The sequence below is a fragment of the Phoenix dactylifera genome, unplaced genomic scaffold (assembly GCF_009389715.1).
Source record: "Phoenix dactylifera cultivar Barhee BC4 unplaced genomic scaffold, palm_55x_up_171113_PBpolish2nd_filt_p 000007F, whole genome shotgun sequence".
Taxonomy (NCBI): Eukaryota; Viridiplantae; Streptophyta; class Magnoliopsida; order Arecales; family Arecaceae; genus Phoenix; species Phoenix dactylifera.
This window is the reverse complement of record NW_024067666.1, coordinates 2,781,623-2,809,088: the sequence shown is the minus strand read 5'-3', so window position 1 is coordinate 2,809,088 and position 27,466 is coordinate 2,781,623. Positions and strand designations below refer to the sequence as shown.

At 41.2% G+C, this 27,466-nt stretch overlaps 3 protein-coding genes across 3 annotated transcripts; 2 read left to right on the top strand and 1 right to left on the bottom strand.

Moving 5' to 3' along the window:
• The first annotated feature begins 2,792 nt into the window (after nucleotides 1-2,792).
• LOC103709204 lies at nucleotides 2,793-5,848 on the top strand. Its single transcript, XM_008794431.4, has 3 exons — nucleotides 2,793-3,646; nucleotides 4,089-4,436; nucleotides 4,557-5,848. The coding sequence occupies exons 1-3, from the start codon at nucleotides 3,182-3,184 to the stop codon at nucleotides 5,187-5,189; spliced, it is 1,446 nt and encodes a 481-aa protein (XP_008792653.2). The 5' UTR covers nucleotides 2,793-3,181; the 3' UTR covers nucleotides 5,190-5,848.
• Nucleotides 5,849-17,906: 12,058 nt separating this feature from the next.
• Nucleotides 17,907-20,089, top strand: LOC103709205 (arabinogalactan protein 1-like). Its single transcript, XM_008794432.3, has 2 exons — nucleotides 17,907-18,521; nucleotides 19,731-20,089. Exons 1-2 carry the CDS (start codon nucleotides 17,907-17,909, stop codon nucleotides 19,809-19,811), a joined length of 696 nt encoding a protein of 231 aa, XP_008792654.3. The 3' UTR covers nucleotides 19,812-20,089.
• Nucleotides 20,090-22,743: 2,654 nt separating this feature from the next.
• Nucleotides 22,744-26,875, bottom strand: LOC103709206 (probable protein phosphatase 2C 78). The gene is made up of 4 exons (XM_008794434.4): nucleotides 26,329-26,875; nucleotides 25,817-26,184; nucleotides 23,402-23,638; nucleotides 22,744-23,283 (listed from the first exon to the last, which is right to left on the bottom strand). The coding sequence occupies exons 1-4, from the start codon at nucleotides 26,585-26,587 to the stop codon at nucleotides 22,972-22,974; spliced, it is 1,176 nt and encodes a 391-aa protein (XP_008792656.1). The 5' UTR covers nucleotides 26,588-26,875; the 3' UTR covers nucleotides 22,744-22,971.
• Between the last annotated feature and the right edge of the window lie 591 nt (nucleotides 26,876-27,466).

Below are 27,466 nucleotides of genomic sequence, written 5' to 3'. Positions count from 1 at the left end.
GTATGGGTAACGGTCCAAGACTATAGTATACATAGATGATTAATGTAAGTCAAGGACTTCCTTGCAAGTGGAAACTTTATCTCAACTTAAAAATGGTTACCAGATAAACGAGTGCGCACAAATTTCTATGCAAACTTCAAGTTAATGCTATTGTTTAGGGTTACATATCCAACACATATCATTTGTCTACTTCAGCATAGGAATCCATATGCACCTATTCATGAGGAAATGAAACTACGTGTTTGAGATTTAATTAAAAAAATATTTTTTTATCCTTTAAACTTTACTTATTTTAAATATTTTAAAATATTTTTTTTGAGACACTTTGTTTTTTTAAGAAAAGCTAAGGATTTTTTTTTCTTTATTTGTACTCTGTTGTATTTGAAAAAGTTACTCGGATCAAGCCTCTGCATCGATTATACTCGTTAGAGAATGTTCGAGCTGGGCCGGATTGGCCGGGTTATACTTTGAGAACGAGATCGCCGCATACCTACATATGGGAGGCGAATCACATATCTCAATTTTGGCAAGTTTTTTTCAACCTTATGATTTAATTCTAATAAATTATTTTTTTATAATATTTTTATAAAATAAAAATTATAGTAGTTTTTAGATGAAATATTTCCATCACTGTATGCAGCTTTTGCATGGGTTTTGGTTAAACAAAACAGATAGAATAATGCTACGTACCCCGCATCCGTCCTGATTGACATGGTGGGAGAATAATGGCAGATGAAACTTTCGGACAGACACCAAGGTGGTAACCTAATGATATTGGGCATAATTTTCATCCTCATGGTCCCAAATTCGAATCGTTACGGCGTTGATTAAAATGTAGCTTCGGCCATTGCTTGGACATGTGACATAGAAATGCTTCTTGGATCTGTAGTAGCCGGGATGGTGGCAGGTGTGACGTACTCACACGTGGGACTCGAGCCAGAGCTCAGAGGAATAGCTGAGCCAGGCCCATGAGTAGAGAGGGTATGAGTAAAACCGGTCGGGATGCTCAATACACGGCCATTTCTACCCGCATCGAACATTCTCCTGATGGGATGGAGGCTCAGTGGGAGTTGCTACGCGGGGATGGGCTTGTCCTGTCCTCCTCCCTTTCCTTTTTTTTTTTAAGCAAAAAAAAAAAAAACTCTTGGACAAGACACCACACGCCCGCAATCCACGGCGAGACACGTGCCAAATCGTCTAGGAATGCTGGCGATCACCATGGGAACTGTGAGAAAATAAAGAGGGCCCAGCTCTCCTCCTTCCCTTTCTTTTCCTCTTTTTCTTCTTTATTTTGAGATAATATGAATGGGGCCCATCTGCCGCTTCCTCCCGTGGCTCCTTTTATATTGCCTCCATTTATACTCTTGCTGAGAGCGAGCAAACCAACTCAAGACTCTTCTCACAACGCACCTATCTCATTTTCGTTTGGCAGAGTCATGCCCCCTTTCTAAATTTGTTTGTAGAAAAAAATATAGTTTATACTCTTTAAAATATACAAAATTATATAAATATTTTCATAAAATTACTATTTATATATATACTATCATAAAATATTTATATATATTGATATTTTTTAAATTTATTACAAATTATAATATTTTTCAACTTTTTTCGGACGCTGTAGAGTGCATGCATGCATTGTAGATGATAGCTACTTCTCAAGAGTGATAATTTTGTGCTCTTATACGCAAAAGCCATGTCTTATATAGAGCATTTGATTTGGAGTCCCTACAACTCATTTATGGTGAATGTGACTCGTGGGGAATATAGTTTTTTTTTTTTTTGGGCACATCGGTGACTCACGGACAACATGTGTAAATATAACCCATAAAGTTAAGAAAGAAACAGAAAATGCAAAAGAGATAGTACAAAGTCGTATCCTTCCTAAATTATATCTCCGGAGTGATTAGCCGTATAAGAAAGCCATCCAATCTATAACACTGTTGGCCTTTCTATACACAGTAAAAGTCCAAAAAGCAGTGCATTCGGCGAATATCGAAGAGCAATTGCATCCCCCGGCAGACTGCCTGGAATATAGCTATTTTTCACCAACATATATTTGTTAACCTAGCACCATTCTCTATTGGGCTCTTAAGAGAGTTGATGGATACCTTATGTTGAGGGCACGTGAAGCACATAATTTGATGTCGCTCTTTAACTTTACCAGGTTTAGCGAATCAATTATAAATGGAGACCCCCACGAACGTCGGTTTCATCACCCTTTGGACGGTTCTGATTGAATTTTGACTTCAAGATTAAGACGGATCACGGCATGCACCCGTTTGCACGAGCGCTGGATTAGGCCACCTTTATACGGTCAGTGGAATTAATACCACCAGCCATTCAATCACGATCGGACCGCCATGATGGAGATGGAAGGGCACGGGACTATCGTTATCACAGGGAGAAGAAATCTTAAACTCCTCGTCCGCGCGATCTCGGTAAAGCGCGAGCCGGAGGGCCCGTATCAGGACCGTCAGATTGGTCCCCGACACAAATGGACGCTAGTCCATTAATTAATTGCAATTAAATTAGTTAATTACAGCTAACTCTCGCCCTGGTCACGCAGCAGCCGAAAACGGAAAGGGCCATCCCTGACGGTGCCGTCAGGGTGGGTACGGTCATCTCCAGTAATTGCACCTCCGAAGTTAATATTTTCCGTTCCCAGACTAGAAAGAACGAAAGATGGCAAAGCTCGCGGGAGGTAAGAATGATGGGAGGTGACGGGACCTCGACCTTGCCTCGCGCCGTTTAACTGAATTTTCTTTAATTTCCCCTCAGTTTGCCTTTTATTCCCATCTCGTCCTCGTTCCGCATCCCAAAACGTTCCTCTTTTTGTTCATCTGGCCCCTATTTTTTTTCATCTTTCTTATCCCTCCAAAAAGAAGTACGTACAGTGCGAGCAGTGGTCAGTCTTTCAGTGCTCCTCCCCTTCCCCTTCTCTCCATCCTGCATTCTCTAACTCTCTATCTAACCCCCTCAACAGAATAACAATCACATTCCAGTCCCTGTCTACCTAACCCGCTTGACGCTTTTCCGGCGCTACAAATTAACGATAGCCCCTCGCGCCATGACGTTCTCTTCTTCTACTTCGCCTTCTTCTCTGTGTTAGTTTTCCTTTTTGTCCTCCTTTTTCCCTGAGGTTTAGGTTTCAATCGGAGGCTAGGGTTTATAGGAGAAAATGGAGAAGAAGCAAGGGTTCTTCTCGGCGCTGCGGGAGGAGCTGGCGAGGGGGCTACCGCCGGGGAGGACGAGGTCGGAGAGCCCAGGGTGGAACGCGTCGGCGGCGGTGGCGGGGCTGCTGCTGCCGCGGAGGTGGAAGGGGCTGCAACGGCAGCAGACAATGGTGGACGTGGCGGTGCCGAGATCGGGGAGCCTGAGGCCCGTCGGGGAGGCGCTGGCGCCGCTCATGGAGGGCCCCGATCCGGGAGCCGGTGACTGCGGGGACCGAAGGAAAGAAGGCGAGGGGTGGGGGCACTGGGTGAAGGTCCAGCTCTCCCGTGCGCCGTCCGTTTCCGCCGCCTCCGCCTCCCGCCGCCGTTCCGACCTCCGCCTCCTCCTCGGCGTCATGGGCGCCCCGCTCGCCCCCATCCACGTCTGCTCCACCGATCCCGTGCCTCATCTCGGCATCAAGGACACCCCCATTGTAAGCGTTCTCTCTCCCTCTCCACCGTACTTGATTCTTGATATTTTCACACCCCCCAGTAGTTTAACCCGCTGAATTTTGGTTGGTTGGCGGAAGTATCGTTGCTTTCGTTTATTTTCGAGAGTATTGAGTTGTTATTACAGTTGCAGTTTCCATGTATGATTAAATGCATGAATGACTTATTAAATGTATGCAATTAATTAGTGATTATATGCAGTTTTGATTGTAATCCATCTCAAACCAGAGGATTTCCTCCATGTTTTCAAGGTTTAATTGGAGGATGGAATGTCTTCCTCCTTTTAATAAATCCATCTTGTGTTCATCCTGTTGCATTAAATTATGATACCATAGTTGTATGAAATCCTCATTTTGGATTTTGGTTCGCTGAAAGATGGGCTTTTAGTGAACTTTTTGGTAATATTTTTGTGATTCCCTGTGGTAGGAAACATCGCCGGCACAGTACATACTACAGCAGTATATAGCGGCGTCAGGAGGGTTGAAGCTGCTAAGCTCCATTAGGAACTCATACGCCATGGGGAAGGTGCGAATGGTGGCGGCGGAGTTTGAGACGGCAAGCCGGATCATCAAGAATCGGAATGCCTCCCATTCCACGGAGGCTGGAGGCTTCGTCCTCTGGCAGATGGCCCCTGGTATGTGGTACGTTGAGCTTGCTGTCGGCGGCAGCAAGGTCCAAGCGGGCTGCAATGGCAAGCTTGTGTGGCACCACAACCCCTGGCTGGGTGCTCATGCTGCCAAAGGCCCTGTTCGCCCCCTCCGCCGGGCTCTCCAGGTCTGTAACCAATAAAAACAACACGAGATGTATTCATTTAGATGCTTGAATTGGCCCTTATTGCTTGACTTGCCTCGCTAGAGAAGTTGGCACTGACTGATTTGGGTTAACTTTCATTAGGGTCTTGATCCATTGACCACCGCTAGTATGTTTGCTGAGGCACGGTGCATTGGAGAGAAGAAGGTCAATGGGGAGGATTGTTTCATACTGAAGCTCTGTGCCGGTCCTGGGACACTGAAAGCTAGGAGTGAAGGCCCTGCTGAGATAACTAGGCATGTGTTATTTGGGTATTTCAGCCAGAAAACTGGTCTTCTTGTCGAAATGGAGGACTCCCACCTAACCCGGATCCAGTCCAATGCTGGTGGAGATGCTGTGTACTGGGAGACAACCATTAATTCCTTCATTGAAGATTACCGCCCAGTTGAAGGTATGATGATCGCCCATTCAGGTCGCTCGGTTGTGACGCTTTTCAGGTTTGGTGAGGTTGCCATGAGCCACACCAAGACTAGGATGGAGGAGGTTTGGACCATTGAGGAGGCGGCCTTCAATGTTCCTGGACTTTCAATGGACTGTTTCATCCCTCCGGCTGATATACAATGCGGGTCAGTCAGTGAAACCTGCGATCTTCCCGAAGGAGAGAGAGGGAAGAACAGCTCAGCAGGGAATTATCGGGCTAAGGTTGCAGCTCTGGAGAGGCCGCATGATAATGATGATAATATTGTGTGGAAGGTGTCTAATGCTAGAACTACTTAGCATCAGAAGTTGATCAAAACTTATAGTTTGTCTTTTAGTTGACTAACAAACCATGAAATGTAGGTAGCAGGCACAAATTCAAGGGGATTGTAGATTTGGTAATTGCAGTGTCCTCTGTAAATAGGAGCATAATCATTCAAATACAGGCCTCACATTTTGCTGGCCTTGTCAGATTCCTATACTCTAATACAGAGTTGCTGGGAGGTAGCGGTTTGGTTAATTTGGTTTAAATCTGTGTGGGATGGAGTTAGGGTTTCTTCTTTTTTCCACAGGGTGCGGCCTTCCATGCCCAAAGAAGAGGATCGAGGTTGTGCTGATGCTTCGATTCTTAGGCTAATTCTCTTGCTGGTGGCAACAGGAACTTCGTCACTGGCATGTGACTGTTCAGATGTGTTTTCAGATTTTCTTTTGTGTTTTGTTTGTTGATTGGTGTCTAAACCATTTGAGATGAAGTGAGAGGTGATAACATTGGATTAATCGTGGGCCTTGGAATCTAATTCTTCCTTGCCTCCTGCAGCCTGGTATTAGTCTTTCTAAGCTAGTTGATGTAAACCAACCAAACTTTTGTTCTATATCAGATGTTGAATGTTTAATGTGTTCTTTTTTATCCTATATGGCATTATATGAATTCATGGATGCTGATATCATCTTTCAGGGTTTCTTCATCATTTTTTTTTTGGTTGCTGCATGACAACTTACAATTTGCCAGTGAAATAGGGTCCGCAGCCCATCAGCAGATGGAGTTATGTTTGAAGATAGCTGTAGTCGCTTGCTGGAACATTTTAATTTGCCTTTACTGATGCTTGATGTATGGGGCCTGGCTGACATTGTCTTCGGTGCAGGATCGGTGATGGTATCATTACAGCAAAGGCATGGGAGGTTGAAGACCCCCATGTGGTTCTCCCATCTCATTCATTGCCTTGTCCCCCCGTTCGATTCAGGTAGTGTGGGTGAACTTGATATTGCTACCTGCTTTCGCAAACAGTGCTCGTTCTTTCACTGTCATGCCGGAAGGCTTACAAGCTTACAGCTCTCAGAACCTTCTGCATCATGATGTTGCTCCAAGGCCATTGCTATTGATGACTCCGCACTCCTTTTCTAGTGTGGGTTATCATGTTAATTTGATGGGGGCTCTGTCCTTGGGGAACCAAGAGGTCCATACATGAGTTTTAAAAGTCCTATGCTTCCCCTCCTCTTGCCAAACAGCTCTTTAATACCCCTCAAGAAAGGAGGGTGTCGCCTTTGAAAGTTGACGCAGTGTTTCTGATACATAAAACTCCAGCAGGATCTTGAGCAGAATGGAGAACACACTCTAACATGGTCATTCTAATGTAGGTTGGCCCGTGTTCACTACCAAGCACTTAAAGGGAAGAAAATAAGGTCTTTTACTATCTCGTAAATGCAAACTGATTTATTCTGAGATATCGGTATTACAATATTGATATATATCTAGATATTTAATCTCTTTACATTCGAATGTCAAGTTCTTAATTACTGAATAATAGAAAAAATATGCAAGACTGTTTTTAATCCTATAATTACGATGTTGGTGGATGTTTTTATATCTTAGTATTTTGTGAGCCAAATATATCTGAATATCTTGGTCCTTCTATTAAACATTCAGCATGTTATGATAAACCAGTATCTTGGTTCATCTCTCTCCCATATTTCGATTCCCCGCATGTCTAGGATGAGCCTCCCCCGGACAGGCAAAGGCTTCAAACTAGCACAAAGATATGAGCGTGGCTTAGTTGTGGCCATGAATACCCTGAAAAAAAATGTCAACTCTTGAGCAACCACACAGTTGGATGAGCAATGTGGTGGATTAGCTCGGTCTCAACCCGAATCCTTTTCATTTTCGAGTCAGCCGAAGCTGAGGACTAGGCATTGGCTGCAACATTTGTGAGGGGCAGTGAGCTAGCTCTACCTCTTGGCTTGAAACAAATTGAACCTAGACTGGTAAAATTTCTTGAACCAGAACCCTTTGTTGGTTGTCCTTCAGTCCTAATAGGTCCCATATAATTTTCTGAATTGCTCAGGATGAAATAAAGATACAAATAAAATCTGATGGAGGATCAGGAGGATGCTCTGAATTAGGCTTATGATTGGTTAAGAACGACTGCACTGCTCCGTCTCCCATGAATGTACCATGAATGACGACAATTGAGCAAACCACATGCTTGGCTACTGTGACATATCACACTCTTTCAATCAATGTCTTGGCCAAAGGATAATGGAGCCAGCTTCCAACTTTATTTATTGAAGGATAACAGTACAAGAAAAAGCTCTTCTAGGCCCCGTACTAATAACAATCAATCATTGCATGCAGCACGCTCTCAATTTTCTCTTACTAAATTCTAAGCATGAGAATAAACTAATGGCACCAACCTTTGGGATCCTAAGAGCTTGCATTTTAGACTAGCTTTTGGCCTTTGTGTGGTTTCTTCAAGTAGGTTGCCTTTTCCAGGTGTGCATGGTTCTGAATTGCAACCTAAGTTGAGACATGTTATTGTCATCTATTGAGAGCATGCTCTTCTCAATTTGATTACAACAAGAAGTTTATTATCCCAAGATGTGAGGATGCCAGCTACAACATTTGAAGTAAATCCATATCTGCATAGGAAAAACAGCTAGAACAGAATGTTAAACCACAATCCATTTAAAAGGAGATTTGTGTTTCACTTAAAAGATCTTCAAATTGCACTATTGATGGTCTCCCTAATCCTTCCTACTCCATTTTCTTAGCCAAATTGAGAGACTTCTCTTTATATTCTCCATTCAGTTAATATCATATGATAACGCAGACAAGACATTGTAAAATCTTAAAAAATCTTCAGATGATAGATATTACTTTTAGAACTTCTTGAGTGTTTTCTAATGATGCCCAGGACATTGTCTGGATGATGAAGACAGATGTTTACAGGTACTAAATCTTGGGCTTGACGATTTGTTCTCCACCCCAGGTTCACCAAGAACCCAAGTAGCTCCATGGCATCCCAAAAAGTTTTTTGCTCTTTTTGTCCCTGAATAAGGGGAAACCAGAGCCACCCCCACTCTATACCCAAAAAAAATATACATAATCTCAATAGACTCGACCTTCTACTTAGGTGCGAACTATTCAATTAATAGGACAATATTTAAAATTGCTTTAAGAAGATTGTTTATTATACTTGTTTAAAGCATATTCGCATCATTAAATAGGGTCATTTAAAGCATGATTGATATGTTATATTTTATTAATCAATTTCTTTCATAAAATCTTTTTCCGTTTATAAAAATGAAATTGAATACACTTCATTTTGTTCTTATGATATTTTTAAATCTTTTTTATTTAAAGTATTTTAAAATATTAATAAAATCTATATATGTGTGCATATATATTACGAGGTCTAAGAACGGATTATTCATGATATTTTTTTTTAATTATGCTGCAGTTAAAGAGTCACAGTTATATTTAGTATAGAAAATTTATTGTTATTTTTAAATTATATTTTAAAAATATTTTAATTTTTAATATTTTTAATACAAGAGTGGTCAGACCAAGGTCATGTCAATATCCATGTGGGACTAACTTTATGCCTTATATTTGTTTTAGTTTTTGTTATCGAAGTCTACTTAAAAACCGATTTATATCCAACAATATTCGGCTTTTATATATATATATAGAGAGAGATAGATAGGTAGATAGATAGAAAAATATAAGTACAACTAATATCTAATTTATATTTATATTTGTTTAGAACACATATTGATATGTTTAATATCTAATTTATATCTATATTCTTTTAGCATAAACATGGATGGCAATCCTGATGTCCATTTAATTTTTGCATCTATACCCGTATCTATTAAAAAAATAAAGATGTAAATATAAATATAGTAGCATTCTATTCATTTTAGTTCTAACCAAAATCCAGCGAGTCCGGACAGACCAAACCTGAAATCCTGAAACCTAAACTTGTAAAGAGGGCTAAAATGAGAGTCGATGCCAACTGGAAGATGTGTTGAAGGTAATTTTCTCTGGAAGCCTGCCTAAATCCATTCTACATGCGGAGGACTAACTGATGCACCCTAGATAGAATTCAAGAGAAAGTATCTGAATATCCCTTTTGCATTGGAGTTTAGCAGTCTATCTTAATCTTAACCAAGATCAAATGCAACTCAATTATATTATCTTGTGAAAGCAAAATTAACCAGAGCTGCTAATTGACTTGCATGACTCAGTTGGCCACCTTATTTTACATCACCATCCAAGATTGCTCTTCTTTTTTTTTTGTGCTACAGTGGATGGCTCATACATATCTAATATGGATATATTTAAAAAAAATCAAAAAATAGCAAATTTCGAAGTGCTATAGGCAACTCTCTTTTTTCAACCCATAGGCTCTTCGAGTGATCGGCTATGTATGAGCCCACCCAATCTGCGGTTCCATTAGCCTCTCTGTAAATATACTTGGCCTGTAAAGCAACGTCGCTACTAATCATGGCCCGAATGTATCGGAGCAGAGGGTGGCACCTACCTACGCCACCGGTGCCCCTAGATCAAGCCGAAAGATTGCTCTTTAGTACTCATTTCCAACTCCTTTCTATTCTTAATATTTGTTTCATAATATGCTCGAGTCACCTTTCTCACCCAGTGACTTTACAAATTCACTTCAAGAAAAGAACTTCTCTTTCCTGCTCCATTTTTTTTCCCCAAATCAAATGGACATAGCATATAGAAGAATAATAACAAAACTTGACCATTCTGTGCGATCAAAATAACGCAACCAAACAAAGGAAGAACTTATTTGGGGAGTACTTGTCCTGACTCTTTTCTTATCAGCTATGCATCCTGTTAAGTGATTCAAGACTAGTCTTTGGAGGAAACCATTAGGCGAAGTAGTCTAATCACTTTCACATTAAGTAGATGTTTCGCTACATGTCTGGCTTGAAAGGGACCTTTGTTTAGTTTCATATTAAGAGAGAGCTAACATTTTCCTTTGCACAATATTAACCGGCCTCCATCCACCATCCTCTACATATACATTACATTCAAGTGATCTCCAATAGCAATGAAATTGTCAAAAATTGAGCACTGCTAGCTCCATTACTACTCCACCTTAGGACTACTTCAACCTTCCAAGTGTTATTTGCAGAGCATCAACAAAGCCTCAATTACTTCTCCAGAAACAGTTAAACCAAACACCTTCCATGTCACTAATGATATTAAAAGAACCCTTACCCAGTTAGACCTTAATCAGCTAAAATACAAAGTCGCGTGATAAGCATTAATGCTCTGAATCACAACCTTCTTTCAAAAGTCCCAGCCCACTTCATTAGTTACACTTCATCAATCACAAAGGATCAAAAGACTCGTTTGGTTCATGAAAATAATTTTTCCTCACTAAAATATTTTTTTCTGAAAAATAGATGCCTGGATATATAATGCATGGAAAAATAGTTCTTGCATTTTTGTTTGACTATGAAAAAGTCGCATATTTTAGAGTGGCTTTTTATTAGTTGAGCATCTACTTTTCTAAGAAAGTTATATAAAATATTTGTTGTGCCCATAGTAAAAGAAAAGAGATTATTCCATTCTATCTAAAAGTTTAAGAATACTTTTTCTTTAAAAAAAATGTTCCAATTCCTAGCCTGTGGAAAAATAACTTTTTTTTATGTTCTATATGGATTTTTCTTTTCTATAAAATGTGAGAATCTTATTCCAATGGAAAATCTACTTTCCATCTCTCTCCTATGAAAACTCTAACTAAATATAGATATTTTTTCTATTTTTTTATTGATCATACTTTGTTTTTCTTTTTCTACGAATCAAATGAGTCCAAAAGATGTGTTCTAGATGCGGACGTTAAAGCACCGATTCCCCGCAAGCAAAAGGCTAGATAGAAATCCATGCAAAAAGTTTTTATTCTTTGCAATTATTGTAACAGATTCTTCAAGCAAATAAAAAGATCGAGAACATAGTACAGATATTTGTTTAGGGTACTCCCTTGCTCTCACGTTTGAGTGTTTGCTCGTCGTTTAGGCCGGTGAGTGATATTTGTTCAGGGTACTGCCAAGTTGTTGAAGTTGTGTAACAAGCCACCAAAATGCAATGTAGATAGATACTTTTGGGGAAACAATAATATTCTGATGAAAATACACATTGCTGACTAATGAAGACAATTGGATGCCAAATTATAGAGTGATAGACACATTCAAAACAAGTATTAAACATGCTACAAGCATTGAAAAGTTGCACTTTGGCTAAAACATGCCTTTTTTTTCAGGCTACTGGCAGACGTGAGGAGGATATGAGAGACTGGTTAATAGCCACCATATACAGAGCAACAAGTCATAATATATGGAGCACTTACTCTATAAAAAAAAGGGCATGGCTATGGATTTAAATAGCAAGCTTGTTACTTCAACCATCTATATTTCTTTCTTGGAGAGTATCTTATCTGAACCAAAGCAATCTTTCAAGCAAAGAGAGGAAAGCACTTGTCACCTGAGAAAGGCTTGAGTGCAGATTAAGGGGTACCAGACCATTAATCTTTCCAAAGCATGATACCAGTCTACCAGACCATTAATGGTACCTCATTATCGTATCTCTCTAGATCTAACAAAATACATTTCTATATTGTAATTAGAGTCGCCAATTCACCTAAGAATTTTCTGCTCAAAGAATCAGCTACAATATTTCCTCTCTCTGGATGATAACTAATAGTCAGATTATAATCTTTTAGAAGCTCTTTGCCTTAAGTTTAGCTCTTTTTGAGTAAACATATGCTTTAAGCTTTTATTGTCCATAAAAACCTCGTAGTACTCACCATACAAATAATGCCTCCATATTTTTAGAGCAAAACTACAACCGCAAACTCCAAGTCATACATAGGATAGTTCAACTTATATGACTTTAAGGGCTCGTTTGGTTCGCAGGAAGCATTTTCTTTCCTAGGAACATGATTCCTGGGAAACAAATTCCTAGGAAGAGAATGCCTAGGAAAGTACTTTTGGCATGTTTGGTTGACCATGGGAAAGTGACAAATTTCCAATGTGCTTATGTTTGGTTGGCCATCCACTTTCCTAGGAAAGTTATATATAATTACTATTATGCCCTTAATAAAAATTAGGTTTTTAATGCCTCTTTAATGCTTCTTTAATGCTGAAGGGACTTTTTGGGAAAAAGTAAAAATGGAGTGATTCCCGCCTCATGGGAAAGTAACTTTCCCATGTTTCTCATGGGAAAGACTTTCCCATGAAATGTGGGAATCACATTCCCATGGGAATACAACTTTCCCTTCTCTCTCCTTTGAAAACTCCAACCAAACAAGAGGCATCTCATTACTTTCCCGTTGACCACACTTTCCCCCCTTCTTTTCCCGCGAACCAAACGAGCCCTAACTACCTAGAGACATAAGCTATTACTTTTTCATTCTATATCAAAACACAACTAAGGCCTTTGTGAGATACATCACTATAGATGGTGAAACCTTCTGTTCCAAATGGAATAGTCAACGTTAAAGTTACCACCAAACGTCTGCTCGAGCGCTCTGTCTGCTATGAGGGCGAGAGCCAAGGGCCTGAGCAAGGAGGTCTACCTTTCTATTTCTCTAAATACAAGACATACCATGTTAGCTAATATACTGAGATATCTATATCCTATCAATAATTCATGAGCCATCCACCCATTAAGCTTGTGAAATACCAGAGCATTTCTTCACACATGCATGCCTAAGCCATGGCCCTTAAGTCACTAGCTTTCTAAGCTAGTTAGGAGTAGACTAGGGTTTAGGATTTTACATATGTTTTTGATATCACCCCATAGAAACTGAAGTTGTTAGTCTATTTGTTTTTTAGGTTAAAACATAGACACGATGCAACACGTTTCCACAATGCAAAACCTTCAAGTACATATGCCTATGACACTCATATCAAACTCATGCTGCATATGGATTAAGTTAACATGAAAATTCAACCAAATTACACGATAAGCAAAGCATCCATTTCAAATCAATCCCGATACAAACAACAAAGAAAAGCGTGATATATTAATCTAATTGTAGGTGAAACTGAAAAACAATATGAACAAGAACCAAGCAAGTTTAAAATACAAAGGTGGGAAACGAGATTTGATCTAGCATCATTTTCACTTTAATCAAGTAGGGGTCGAACTGTTTGGAATCATCTAACAGATATTATGCCTAATTCTCGCTTGACTTTGAGGACAAAACTCCAGCTAGTATCAGGTTGCATCTTTCTCTTGTAAGTATGGCGAACTGTATGAACAATCTTCCATGAATAAGAAACAGATATACAGATTGCCTTTGTATTCTTGCCAATGCATAAGCACAATTGTGGTTAGAAGAGCAAAAAGAAGGCTCGCAAGATCTTTTCTAAAGGCTTCTAGTATAAAGAAAAAACAAGAGGAGAAGCTTATTAGTTTTAGAAGTAATGTGTTGGCAAATCACAAGATCTATATGAGTCCATTCCCAAGATAATTGCTTCCTAATTGCAACAGGAAAGAAAGCATAGGAAAGTTTCTTCTAAAGAATCCAAGTGTACAAGTTATATATTCACCTCAATTAGAAGTTTTCCAATATAACCATAACATTCTTAGAAAAAGAAAAGAAAAAAGAAAAAGAAAACTGCGTTAAAGTATGTGATTTAATTAACAATATACATATAAGCACATAACAAGGGGATAACAAATCCCGTTACATTAACAGAACTACAAGCCATGTTCCAACGATTAGATGCCAATGTCATGAACTCTTCTTGCGTCCATATAAATTTGGTGTCATCTCTGACTTTCTACATTCTTTTTTGGAACATCAGATCATGTTTATCTTGAAACATGCTCTTCTAGAAAGAATGATCGTTCTACTTTCGCGATGTCGACCGTCGGATCATACCCCACACAGATCACAAAGCACTCCGACATCTTTTATTTATCAGCCTGCTGCATAGATCTCGAAGCGGCCATCGTGCGATCCAACGGTGGATTCGCGTGAAGGAGGATGAATCCTTCTTCTGTAAGAAAGGTACAACCCCTGTCCAAACTAGATAGGTCCTATCCTGGACCATACAACTCCTGTCCAAACTAGATGGGTCCTATCCAGGACCATGGACCATCTTTTCATTGAGGAAGGGCTAATGATTGAGTAAAGCCCAATTGGTAAACAACAAGATCCAGTTATTCGTGGGCTATTCTGCGTTTAGCTAGCAGTTTGGAACTAAACCTCTTTGATTCAAACCATAAATAAAGTGGATCCAAACTCGTGGATGATTTATTATCCAAGGATGGTTTGTGGAAAGGCTATTTAGGGATTTAGACTGGTCATTTTCTAATATCTGTGCAGACGTGTGTTTAGTCCGATTTTAGCTAGACACTGGATAGATCTTGAATATTTGTACAGGGCTAAGAAACTCAAATAACACCTTTCAGTTAACATTTTTGAGTGAGGTTATGGATTATGACAAATGGTATTAGAGTGTACCCCGCCTATGGCATATGTTAACTAGGGGACACTGTAGTATAGGTTCATATAGGGTGACCACGGGCTGATCATGGTGCTTATGATTAGATTTGTATAGATTTGGACCCTTAGCCTAGCGAGGATGCTGGGACTTAAATGAGGAGAGTATGTAAGGATATGTGCGGATGTGTGTTTAATTCCATATCGACTATGCGCTGTGTAGATCTTGAGTATTTGTACAGAGTCAAGAAACTCAAATAACATCATCCGACTAACTTTTTTTGGGCGAGATCCTAGGGTATTGCACTATTCTTCTTCAACTAGCCAATATCATCATATAATTTGTGGTGTTTTGCATGGTTACATGGATGTGGCCTCTAGCTTCTATATAGACTAATATAATCACGTTGAAACAATTGATGATGGATGAGCTCTTGGTGCAACAACAAAAGTGGCGAAGGTTGGGATCAAGCCCATGCCCATCCAAAATTTAGTATGTAACTTCTTGACAGCTAACACAATCTAGAGCAAGGGTTCGCATCAATGTGTGCTGCCTTTCATTATCATCTCTTCAAGCTTGCTCTATATTGGCAGGAGGCCAAAAAGTTGAGCAACAATTGGGGCACCCCCTGGTCAGGATCAAGTGAGTCATGAAATTACGATTTTTTTACAATCAATCTTTCTAAATTCCGTTCAAGGTTCAAATATCAGTGCTAAATCTTGTTTGGATTTTCTGAAATGGTATAGTACATTAGTGTTATCTTGTTCTAGCAGTATTTGAAACGTTAGTTTTACTTGTGGTGCAAGTTGTGCTGCCTTTCAGTAAAACAAACTAAAAATTTTAATTGAGAAAAATGGCTAACATGCAACTAAGCCGGAGGTCATTTTGCTATTTGCCATGATGCTTCCATCGCGCAAGGTTCTGTCACAACCCTGACCTCACCCAAACATGTTAGTCATATATTGGCGTTCTCGATAGGCTAAGAATCTAAATCTATTCAAATCTAATTATAAATACCACGATCAGTTTATGGTCAGTCCATATGAACCCGTGCTGTAGTATCTTCTAATCCACATAATTTATAAGCTGGATCCGTTTTAATACCATTTATCACAATCCAAGATCTTATCTAAAAAAATCTAACTGAGAGGTACTATTTGAATTTGTTAGTCTTGTATAAATATTAAATTTTTTTTGGCAAATAGCCAATATGCTAGTAGAAATATACTTACACGGTTTCTCGTAGATTTTACCAAATCTATATTTTAAAAAAAAAACTTGCATGATTGGTTTTTTTTTTTAATAATCAAGATTTAAAATTTATTCGTGCACTGAAAACTGTCCAAACACAATTAAAAATTCTCCGTAAAATGATTTAGAGATATGAGCTGGAATGAGCTGGGAGGACGCGCTTATCATACCATGAACCCAACCGCGTTCCGGAATCTTGACCGGCGGACCAACTTGCCAGCTCAGCAGCTCTCCGGCGCGTGTCACGGACTTCCACATTTGCTCATTGGCTTTCTCGCCCCGTGCGGTACGCTCGACGGCCACTTGCGTGTGAGCTGTCCCAAGCACAACCGGAAGGGCCTTCGCTGCAACCCAAATCGCTTCTAAATAGAGTGTCGATACAGCTGTCCATTGCTGCCTCTATTGTGGAGGGATGCTGTGTAGCATTAATAATTAGACATTCCATTAATATAAATCAAAATCCAAACTCATTGTAGATCAATCAACTAATCAAGCTATACAATACTTCTAAGATGCAAATCAAACTCATGTTCCGACAGTCAAATTTTTTCTATAGCTTTTCCCGCGTAGATTGCTACCACATCATCCATCTTAAATGAAGGGCCTAACAGAAATAACAAGAATTTCCCACCAAATTTTTTTTTTTTCTTTTGGTACATCGGCCGCTGACACTAATCTCACATAAGCATAACCAGCTGAATCATTAAAAAGTACATTGCACAGTGGTAGTTTGTTTTTAATAGTAGCAACCTTTTCCAAATCCAAATAGAGACTTAGAAGCTTTGAAACCATCACAATTCAGTTCCCCACAAGTTTAAAGATATCTAGTAATAGTATGTTGCATATTGAAACTGGCATTAATTTTTTTTAGAGTTGAAGAATATATTTCAAAATCTGTAACTTGCAAGTTATTTGGATCGCACCTGCTCATCCCTATTCATGTAAGGGCATGTAAGGGCCGTATAACTTATGATTGATGAATACTTCCCTTTATGGGCAGTTTTTTTTTTTGTTCCACACAATAAAAACTTGTCTCTCGAGTGTCCGTAAACTTGATTAAGGGTTGCATCTCTTAATGGAGGAAGATTAAGTTTTCACACAATAAAAACTTGTGTCCCCCAACATCTATTAGATTAAGTGTTGGATCCAGATATAAGGATTACCTTGATTTAGTAGATTATGGAGGAAGATTCTGTACGTAGTCTAAATTGTATGAATTACTTTGATTTGTCTGATTATGGAGGACGATTCTATATGTAGTCTAAAATTGTCTAATAGATGTACCAAAATGGACATGGTTCCTTCAGTAATAGAATGCATCACCCACCCCAAAATAGACACCGAATACATCCATTTTATCTGACGTTGGAAGTCTTGTGAATGCATTTATTCTCCACTCTGATCGTTCGCATTTTTGTGGAATCCAGTCCGATCATTTGTAAAAGGCCGTTCCAACGTAATCATATCACCACCAGAACCAAATAATAATAATAATAATAATTTTTAAACCATACGTCGTTCTTTTATAATGCTAATGCGTTGCCATTTCATTTATCTTTCTAGCAGGAGAATCACTGCAAGCTTATATACAAATAGGTCTCCCATAAACCCTGCAAATTGTGTGAAGACATCAGAATACCCAAAGAAATTCGTTTGCAATATCTTACTGGAAAAGTCTTATCAAAGAATAAAGCCAAGCCGAGACGAGGGGAACACTCGTACGCCTCAAAAAAGAAAAAAAAAGAGTTATTCTTTACACGGCACGTGCACCCACGTACCAGACACCCGGCCCAACCCCGACTCACGGGAACCATCTATCTCTGCTCTCCAGCGAGCCTGGCCCCACCCTCACATGCCCTGCGGGCCCCACCGCCAGTCTGTGGTCCGTCGCCTCGGAGCTCGCCCCTATCCCCTCTCTCTCTCTCCCCGCAACCATACCGCCTATTTGTACTCACCTCCACCACCCCACCGCTCGTTGCTCCTCCCTCACTCTCTCTGGGAATCATGGATCGGCGCACCGCCTTTGCCGTCGCGCTGATCGGCCTCTCCCTCGCCTCCGCCACCGCCCAGGCCCCCGTCGGCGCACCTACCACCGCCCCCGCCACGTCCGCCCCCACCACCACCCCCGCCGCCTCCCCTCCCAGCACCACGCCGACCACCCCCTCCCCAACCGCTGCTCCCACCACCCCCGCCCCTGCTGCTGCACCCACTACCCAGCGCACCAGCCCTGTCCCCTCCACGGCGCCCACCTCTGCCCCTCCGGCCACCCCGGTGACCGCCGCTCCAGTTAAGGCCCCGGCCACCGCGCCCCCCACCAAGGCCCCGCCGACTCCGTCCCCGGTATCTCCCCCTCCGGCGCCGGTTCCAGTGAGCTCCCCCCCAACGACGCCTCCACCCACATTGTCTCCTCCAGCGACGGTCCCGGTCGCGGCCACTCCGACGCCGGCTGCTGCCCCGCCGAAGCCCGCCGAGGTGCTGGCGCCAGCTCCGAGCAAGAGCAGGAAGAAGAAGGGCCCCGCCTCCGCCCCCTCTCCGGCCGCTCAGCGCCAGGCAGGGACGCCCGCGGCCGCTCCCGAAGCCGCCACCCCCGGACCTAGCGGCCAAGCCTCCGACGATGCGGTACGCCCTTCTCTTCCCTCCAACGCCCCCCCGTTTTCCAATTTTTCTGGACTCCAACCGTGCGCCAGCTAACATGCGCCGTAGACGATCGGATCCGGGACGTCGGATCCGATCTGAGAACTCACGCCTTACCGGCGCACGATTTCGGGGCAATGCAGGCTGAGCCGGCGCGGGGACGCGCCTTCTAGCGGAAACCTCGCAGACGAAGGCTAACTTACGCTAACGAGTCACGAGGCCGTACGTCATCTCTCCCTCCGTGCCGGAACTCAAAATGCACGCTAGAATGATTTTTGAGTTCCGCTTGTGCTCTCTGATTGTCTCGGGTCGCTTGAGCCTTGACGCGACGAAGCGTTTCTTGGAGCCCTGAGTAACGAAATCGTGACCGTTGGTGCCGCGTGATCCAGCCATAACTTCGAGATCTGAAGTTCTTAGCCGTTGGAGTGGAGACAGAGCGAAGGATCTCGAGATCCAGCGGGATTCCCGGTCCTCGAGAGAGACTCTGACTTGTCCTGTTACTGGACACGTGTCCACGCTGAGTATCTAACGTACCGGATACGTTTTATCCTCGCTGTGACCTCCGTAGTGTGATACCGTAAGCCTGTGACCAAGGTTTCATTAGGAATCAGTATTGCCATTGTAACGGTTATAACGTCTATCGTCTTTGCTCTTTTAACCCAATCAACCGCCGTTAACGGCTGCCATTGTACCGGGTAGTATCTAGAATATAACGGCGTCACTTTAGAAGTACTTTAGTGACGCGGTCATGTCACGGGCTTAGATGGCGTTGTAACGGCAGTTATAACGTCTCTGCCACCGTCCGTCTGTTTGACAAGTGATTTGTACGTCAGCTGAGTAACCCCCCCCCCCCCCCCCCCCCCCCCCACCCCCCCGGGAGATATCTATACTACACAAGCATTAATCTCAAAATATTAATATTAATGAGGTAATCTGTCATCCTGACGGATTAGTATTAATTAATGAAATGGCATATAAAAAATGCCCCATGTATGGCATTTTGCAATGTCCTCTGTGCATTGCACTTATGTTACGTATCTTATAATCACATGATTTGTCACAATTGTTTAAGATAATTGGAGCCTCCGGAATTGCCATGGACCTTCTGAATTATTTTATTTTAATTTATTCTTTGGATTGCACACTGGTCTTGGAATATATTTATTAACTAGCTGCTCACTTATTTTCATGCAGAGTGGGGCAGAGAGAGTGAGGGAGATGATAGGAGGACTGACCTCGGGGCTGCTCCTTGCCACTGCTGTATTGGTGATCTAAACTTCTATATTAATAATGGAATAGAAATTCTCGAGATAGCCGCTCTTCTCATATTTTGTATCTCCTCTTATTTTTGGTCTGGTCCCCCTAGTAGGTATCTATTTGTCTTGTTTCTCTTATTGATGGGCCCTGGTTGTAGGTGCATACACTCACTTGTATTCTTTTTTTGAGATGATTTATTTTTATTTTCATGGTTTGGGTATCTACTTTTCAAACTGCTTCATATGTGATGCGATTAGAAATATTGATAAAGAAAGTTTGGCAGGGAGGTTGTATGACTACTATGTCTGATGCGCTCGCTCTAGGGTTCATGAAACTTACAGATTGTAGGTGACTTTGTTGAAACAGAATACAAAACAATGCAGAGCTCCTGTCAGTAAATTTGTTTATGTGGCACTGAAACAAAGCTAAGCTTGTGCAGTCCTCAAGTTAGTCTAGAACTGGAGGAAAATTGGAAACCCAAAAATCAAACTTCGAGTAACCACCTTCTTCGAGGGTTGGGGGAAGGTTTAGGACACTCGAGAACTCTTGTTTGTAGATTTGTAGTCTGTTTACGACATTTAGCTCTCTTAAATCTGGAAGACAATCAACATTAAAAGTTTACCACCAATTTTCCTCCAGTTCAAGATCTAAATCATTCTTTGTTATTTCTGCTAGCAAATGATTCTTGAGCTCTCCTTGGAAGATACCACACAATGTTGAACTAAAGAGCAACCAATTCGTTTCTTTGCAAAATCTACGAAACTATATATTCTCTCTTCTAAAGCGTACTGCAGAAAAAGTTTATCATTAGCAACTGAGAATAAGAGATATTTGATATTATTGTGCAGATCCATATTTTAAAATTACATTATATAATTTTTTTGTGCATTCTTTCAACATTACCTAATATTTATCTATTTGATGTTGATATTTTTTGATACTCTCCTTGATAGGAGATGTGAACAAACTTTTGTGCAGTAAAATAGTTAAAGAGTGTGACAGAGTCATATGAAAGAATCTAAAATCATACAGCCTAAGGTGGACTATTACATAGTTTACCATAAAGTTTTTTTAAAATTTCAAACAGTAACAAGCTGAAGCATTAAAGGCTCTGACATTTTTAGACGTGTTAAATTTCTAGCTACGGAGGTGAGTATGGGCACATTTTTGTATCTTATTTCCTCCCAGAAGTGCAAAAAGAAAAAGAAAAAAAAAGCTAGCACAAAGCTATGCATATGCAGAGTAAAGGCACAAAATGTAACTCTATATGTGTAAGGATAAGTCATAAATACTGACAAATAACAATTTATAAACCATCCAGCTCAACTCCATTTTAACTTGTTACATGTATGTTATTAGTGGTTCTGGTTGGATGTTGTAAAATATCTAAGATTTGATTGACAGTGGAATGGTTCTATGTAGTGTTAAGCGAGTTGTATAAACCTAATATGATAACGCTCGAGGTTTCAGACTCTCAGGAAGCCCAAAATCCTGTCACGAACCATTGGGACCACTGTAACAGAACTTGACAGCAGTTATTGGCAAAGGCAGCATTAGCTATTTATCAACCATTAGACAAATGATAGTATACGTGGACAGCTACTGTTATAAACTGTAGTGTTGAATTTGGATTAGGACCTCCGTATATTTATTAAGAATGTTCTGAAATGAGTGATGTAAATGTGTATGACTACATCCAACAAAATTAGAAAAAAAAAAAGAAGCTGGTGAAGAGAAGAAAGAATAGATGTTAGGTTTTCTCAAAAAAATCCTTCAGAATGATGAGCTGCAAAAGAGGCGACCTAATCGGCAGCACTGTTCACCTTTTGGTAGACATGAGTGGCCCGAAAGGAGCTATACTTTTTTGCTAGTCTGAATATGTTGTGGAGCAACGACTGCTCGGTAACATCACTATGCCGGCTTTGAACCCACTCGATCACTGTAGCCGAATCTCTTTTAGCGTGAATGCAAACTGCACTTAGAACAAGCCTCGCAGAGGTGATGCCCTCTTACGTAGCTCTAAGCTCTACTCCAATAACAATAGTGTCGAAGATCTGGCAGTATCCGGTCGCCACAAGTTTAGCGTTGTGGTCTCTGATAACAAGTCCTTTCAATAGAAAGTTGTCCCTCCACGACTCAGCCCTTACATCAACCCCATGGATCCACAAACAGAATACTACATGAGAGCTGCTGCTCCTCAAGGCCATGATCTCTCTGGTTCATGTGCACTCGCCATAGGTCTCTCTCAAGCTCTCAATTGCGGGAGTCCATGAATGGTTGTGTATATGAGCTATCAAGTCTACAATGTTTGTGCTGACGGTCAATTATCCTTTTTCCTTACATTAGCAAATTTCTCATATTGGTCTCCATTTTTTTTATAATATGGTTAAGAGATTACATTTTTCTGAGAGAAGGTAAAAATCGATTGCTGTAGAAGCTTAAGAATCCTTCTAATACATTATGTCCTTGATAAATAATCTTGTTTTTGAAAATGTCAGGATCATTTTTTTTTCAATAAAAAAACTTCGTAATTAGTATAAAGTATCTGTGATTAAAATTTTTAGATCAATCTGACTTAAAGGTTAAAACAAAGCTAAATTTACCAGATGTGCTCATTTAATCATGTATCACCTCCTTTAAAATCTGTATCTTTATATATTATACAAGAAAACTTGTAATTAGCTCAATAACTATTGATCAAGGTACTACAATGCCCCCCTAGTTGAAAATCTTGTCTCCATCTCTGATCATTATGTTACGGTAACCAGCCAGAATTTTAATTCATGGCAACAATGGCCAACAAGAGCATCTGAGGTAAGGAACCACCTGCAGAGGCAATAACTCACAGATGGTGAAAACTATGGCTAACAACAAAAGAAATAGTAGATACTGGTTTGGTTCAGCCTCCATTGAACTGCATCAAAAGTCACAGTAAGGGCTCGATGCCAGATGATGACAACTACCAACTTCCAACAAGCAAGTATAAACCATCTGTACAACTTTAACAGAAATTTGATTGCGACAAATAAATAAAAATGTTACAAGCACCAAGAAACTGGACCATGTCAACAAACTCAATTTCATTATGTACACCAATTCCCATATTCTTATTCAAAACTCTTCTGTTCACCACTTTTGGCAGTGTCAGATATAAGGCCAAGTGCCATGGTGCAACAACTCATTTCATGTACCTATGTATGTATGAATCATGTACATCAAACTCCGAACGAACAGGCCGAAGAGGGTCTTCTGATTCATCCGAGTTTAGAGAGTATACATCAATAGGTGCACTAGTGCAGTTGTAAGTGCTCCTATTAAACCTATATTGACCTCCTTGCCGATGCTGATCAAGATAGATCACTATAACAGTGATGTCATCATGAAAATGGCGCCTTACTCCCTTCTCTATCCGTTTTATATCCTCATAACTCATTTCCCTTTTTCTCGCAGCCTCATTGAGGGCAGCTCTCACTAACCTCTTTGCTATTCCCTGCAGAAATTTCAGCATTATGTGGAACGTTTAGACTGCTGTGAGAAGGAATGTTTAAACATGAAAAACTGGTACCTGAAACATGTCATCATAAAGAAAAGGAAGAAGGAGAGCTTACTGCTCTTGGGCTCTTGAAGACTATCTCAACTGCAGCTTCATCGCTTAATTGCTCCCAGAGCCCGTCCGATGCAAATATCAAAAACAAGTCATTTGGTTTAAGCTTATGAGTCTGGATCGACGGCTCTGCGGTGATAACCGGTCGCTTCAATGGAACAGGAAAAACAGACTGCTGAAACACTGGGTCGCAAGCGAACGCAGGCTTCTTCAGGTAGACGTCTCCAATAGACCTTGATACCTGACCAGGGCAAATAGCAGGGTGAGTGACAAATAAATTTGATGGTAAACCTGTCATCTGGATGCCAAGTTTATTTTATTTAGGACCAAAAGTCTACACAAATGCACATGCACATAGGGGCATATTCTCAAACCAAAACAACTTTGCAACTATGCATGCAAAACAGAGAATGCCAACAGTACCAGTTAAAAGATCAACAAAATCATCTTCCACTTTGAGGTATCAGAGTCTTACATGGTGTTACCACTGAAAACAATCTCACCCCCACCCACCAATGAAGCCCATAAATTAGAAAGAGTGAATAACATAAAGTTTGTTTACAAAATGAATGCAATTGAATTCAAAATCTCTATTAACATTTTTTTCTAAGTGGAAAAAGCTCACAACTATATAGTGGGTTATAAATAACAACCCAAGGCACGTAAATATATTTGCCTATGCAATGATGGTGTTGCATGAAGATGCAGATAACAAAGTGGAAGCTTGAAGTTGAAAGAATAATGTCCATAGGATCCAACAAATAAGTCATTCTCTTATCCATGGCACCAAAGGATATCCATGTCAAAGTTTGGATGTTCATACACTGGAGTCTGTTGCAATAATCAGCTTAAGATACATACCACCATAAAATATGCTATGCCTCAACTTGTTCGACCTTTTCACTTTATGAAGAATATAATCTTCGAAGTAAGTTATTCATACCACCATTGCTTTTAAAAAAGAGAACCTCCATTCTGAGTGATGATTACAAAGAACACTGTAGATGCATCCAAGTACAGAAAATAAAATTTGTAAAGGAACAGGAATTTTGTCCTAGAAAAGGTACATTGCTTTATATAATGACCCAAACCAGAGCATCTTGACAAAAAGCACACAGATTTAACAAAATAATAGACACTGTTTGAGAAGATTGTCCTTTTGTCATCATTAGACACTTCAAAAGTTATCACTGCAATAGAAGCTAAGCAGCAAATAAATAACATGCATTGATTGCAGTAGATGATATTTCAAAACAATAGACGGTCTTGAGTGGGGAAAATAGATATTGGATCTCAGAAAGGAGGACAAGGTTACAAGAACCAAAGAGGGGGAAAAGGATTATTTGAAGAGTTACAGGAAAAGCTATGTTATTCGATCATCTCAGATCTATTTGCAATTATGCAATCCACGAGTATCCAAACATAAAGCTTGATCGGCTTTGAGTATCCATCTTATATTTTGCCGTTCGTTGGACGAGAAAGTGTATGCTTCTACAGGATCGATAAAAAGGTGAATCACATGGTTGGAGACTCCAGTCTATTTGACCAAATCTAATAATTACATAACATGATCTAAGCAAAGGAAAACTGATGCTCAACTAGTTTCATGGCAGAATTCTACCAACCGAACTAAATGCTGACTAGAGAAATTATATGAAACACCAACAGGGCTAGGAAACATAATGGTGAAGAATTCTTAAATAACTTCAACTATCCACATTCATTAATTCACCCTTCCTAATTGTCAACTGGCATGCAGGTTAAGAAACACAAAGATGAAAGAAGTTGCCTACACACTGAAATTAAAAGCACCTCCAGAATAATATGCATGATGGAGAGAGTCAAATTCATGCTCTGCAGAGGCCGAAAAGCCATCAAACATGGAAATGGAAAACCTAGGACTCAATAATTCACTGTATCCCAGCATGACATCCTACCAAATCAATGCAAATAGAAATGAGAAACAAATCAGAGAAGCAAGAAAAGATAAACTTCAACTGCTTATACTCTGTGCACTGCAAGGGATGCATAATAACAAACAGCTAAACTAATCAAAATCATTATTTGAATCATGTTATAGTCCAATTCCAGAATCATTCATCCAGTAAACCGTTAGAAGATGATAAATATCTGGTCTGCATTAATTCATAATCCACTAACATGACAGAACATTTGTACACACCAATGCCTATATAAACCGCTTTAAAAAAAAACACACCTTGAAACTTAGCAAATCTGAAAATTGTTCCTTTTTTTCTAGGAAAAAAAAATAGAAGCTGTCAACGAATCTAATTACCACTCATTTGACAGCTTGTGTTGATAAGCTCCAGGGAAAAACAAAACCTAATAATTGAAACGATTCAAGAAATTAAGAGAAAATGATTAGAAAGGGCAGGGAAGAGGGCTAAGGTTTCCTCACCTGAATGATCCCCTTAATCCGCCAGACGCCTCGGTTATGTACCACGATGTGGGAGTCGTCCGGGTGGAGCGCGGCGACCTCCTTCCGGACCTCCTCCACGGCGACGTTGTGATCGGTGGACAGCCGCTCGGCCATCACGGCCCTCCCGTCGGTGCTTCGGCAGCCGAGCACCGCGCGGGAGTCCCCCAGGTTGGCCACGTAGAGCGTGTCGTCCGTGATCGCCCCCAGGAGGCAGCACGACCCCACCGACGCGATCTGGGGCCGCGAAAGCCACGACCGCTTCACCAGATGCAAGAACTCCTCCTCCGTCGCGTCGAACGCCTTCTTTATCACGTCCACCGACAACCCCCCTTGCTCGGTCACGAACTCTGTTTCCAATTCGAAACAACATACGAGATCACATCAGATAAAGAAGCGATTTTGACGATCGAATCGAGAGAGAAAGGGTCGATTAACGCATCAAAAAGGGATTTTGATGATAAGATAGAGAGGAGGAGGGAGGGAGACGGTACTGTGGAGGTAAGGGAAGAGGCGGCTGTTGACGAAACGGGAGGCCTCGGGGCCGCCGTGGCCGTCGTAGACGCCGACATAGGTGGCCGATGGGGAGGTGAACACCTGGCCCTGGTCCTCGAGGGAGTCGTTCGCCTGGACGACGGCGATGGAGAAGTCGCCAGCGGCGTGGGGCTTGAGATCCAGGTGCCACAAGAGCTCGTCTCCACCACCTAGCCTCCCAAAGCACCGTTCCAGTGGCCGGAAGCACGAACGCAGCATTGCCGCCGCCGTCAGACGATCTCGATATCTCAAAGGCCGAAACTTTCCTCGTCTTCTCCACCCCAAGTGCCGGAACTCGGGTTCTTGGAGTCTTCTTCCTTCGCCTCAACCTTGATTTCTTCGAGGGGATGGGTGGGAGAGTGGAAGATAGGGAAAGGTCGGGCAGGGAAGGGAAGAAAGTGGGAGAGGAGAGGGGGGGTGTATACGCGAAGGCGTGGAAAATTAGTGTGGAGAACGCGTCAGGGACGTAGACGAGCCCGGCCTTTTATCTTGCTTTCTTTGTGCGACGCGGGCGGAGTGTGGGGGACGCGTCAAGGACGTAGACGAGCCCTCTTATCTTCTTTTCTTTGTGCGACGCAGGCGGCGACTGGCTACAAGGTTGTTTCGCACAGCGAGGTGCCACATCATTTTACTCTATTAGATGGTAAGTGACGTGTGATCTACGACGCATATTCAGGTCTTTCCATCTCAATTTCTGTACCTATGAAATGAATTAAAAATTAAAAATTTTATTTTTTAAAAAAATTATAAATAATTTTAAAAATAAATTTTAATAAATTATTTTGCTATTTTGTTTAAAATTTTTATCCAGCAGCCACTCTAGTTTTCCAATTCCACCAAATAACCGAAAAATTTCTGTAATCTTCCTAGAGCTTATCCTCATCCATGCTGTTTTCAGTGCCGGCTCGAGCCTTAGGCGACCGAGGCGGTCGCCTAAGGCCCCCGGCCCAGGGAAGGCCCCCACCCAGCCACGGTTTTTTTTTTTTTTTTTTAATTGCTCTATAATGGCGCTATGGCAGACGGGGAGTGGGTTTGGGCAGTACTGCAGTAGTTAGGCGGCGACGGATCACAGATGTGAAGCGTCTGCGGTCTGGCAGA

Coding starts and splice junctions, on each gene's coding strand:
- LOC103709204 (XM_008794431.4), top strand. CDS start 3,182: ATGGAGAAGAAGCAAGGGTTCTTCTCGGCGCTGCGGGAGGAGCTGGCG. Junction 3,647..4,088: donor GCATCAAGGACACCCCCATT/GTAAGCGTTCTC, acceptor TCCCTGTGGTAG/GAAACATCGCCGGCACAGTA. Junction 4,437..4,556: donor CCCTCCGCCGGGCTCTCCAG/GTCTGTAACCAA, acceptor AACTTTCATTAG/GGTCTTGATCCATTGACCAC.
- LOC103709205 (XM_008794432.3), top strand. CDS start 17,907: ATGGATCGGCGCACCGCCTTTGCCGTCGCGCTGATCGGCCTCTCCCTC. Junction 18,522..19,730: donor GCCAAGCCTCCGACGATGCG/GTACGCCCTTCT, acceptor ATTTTCATGCAG/AGTGGGGCAGAGAGAGTGAG.
- LOC103709206 (XM_008794434.4), bottom strand. CDS start 26,587: ATGCTGCGTTCGTGCTTCCGGCCACTGGAACGGTGCTTTGGGAGGCTA. Junction 26,185..26,328: donor CCTCTTCCCTTACCTCCACA/GTACCGTCTCCC, acceptor AATTGGAAACAG/AGTTCGTGACCGAGCAAGGG. Junction 23,284..23,401: donor TCTTCAAGAGCCCAAGAGCA/GTAAGCTCTCCT, acceptor AAATTTCTGCAG/GGAATAGCAAAGAGGTTAGT.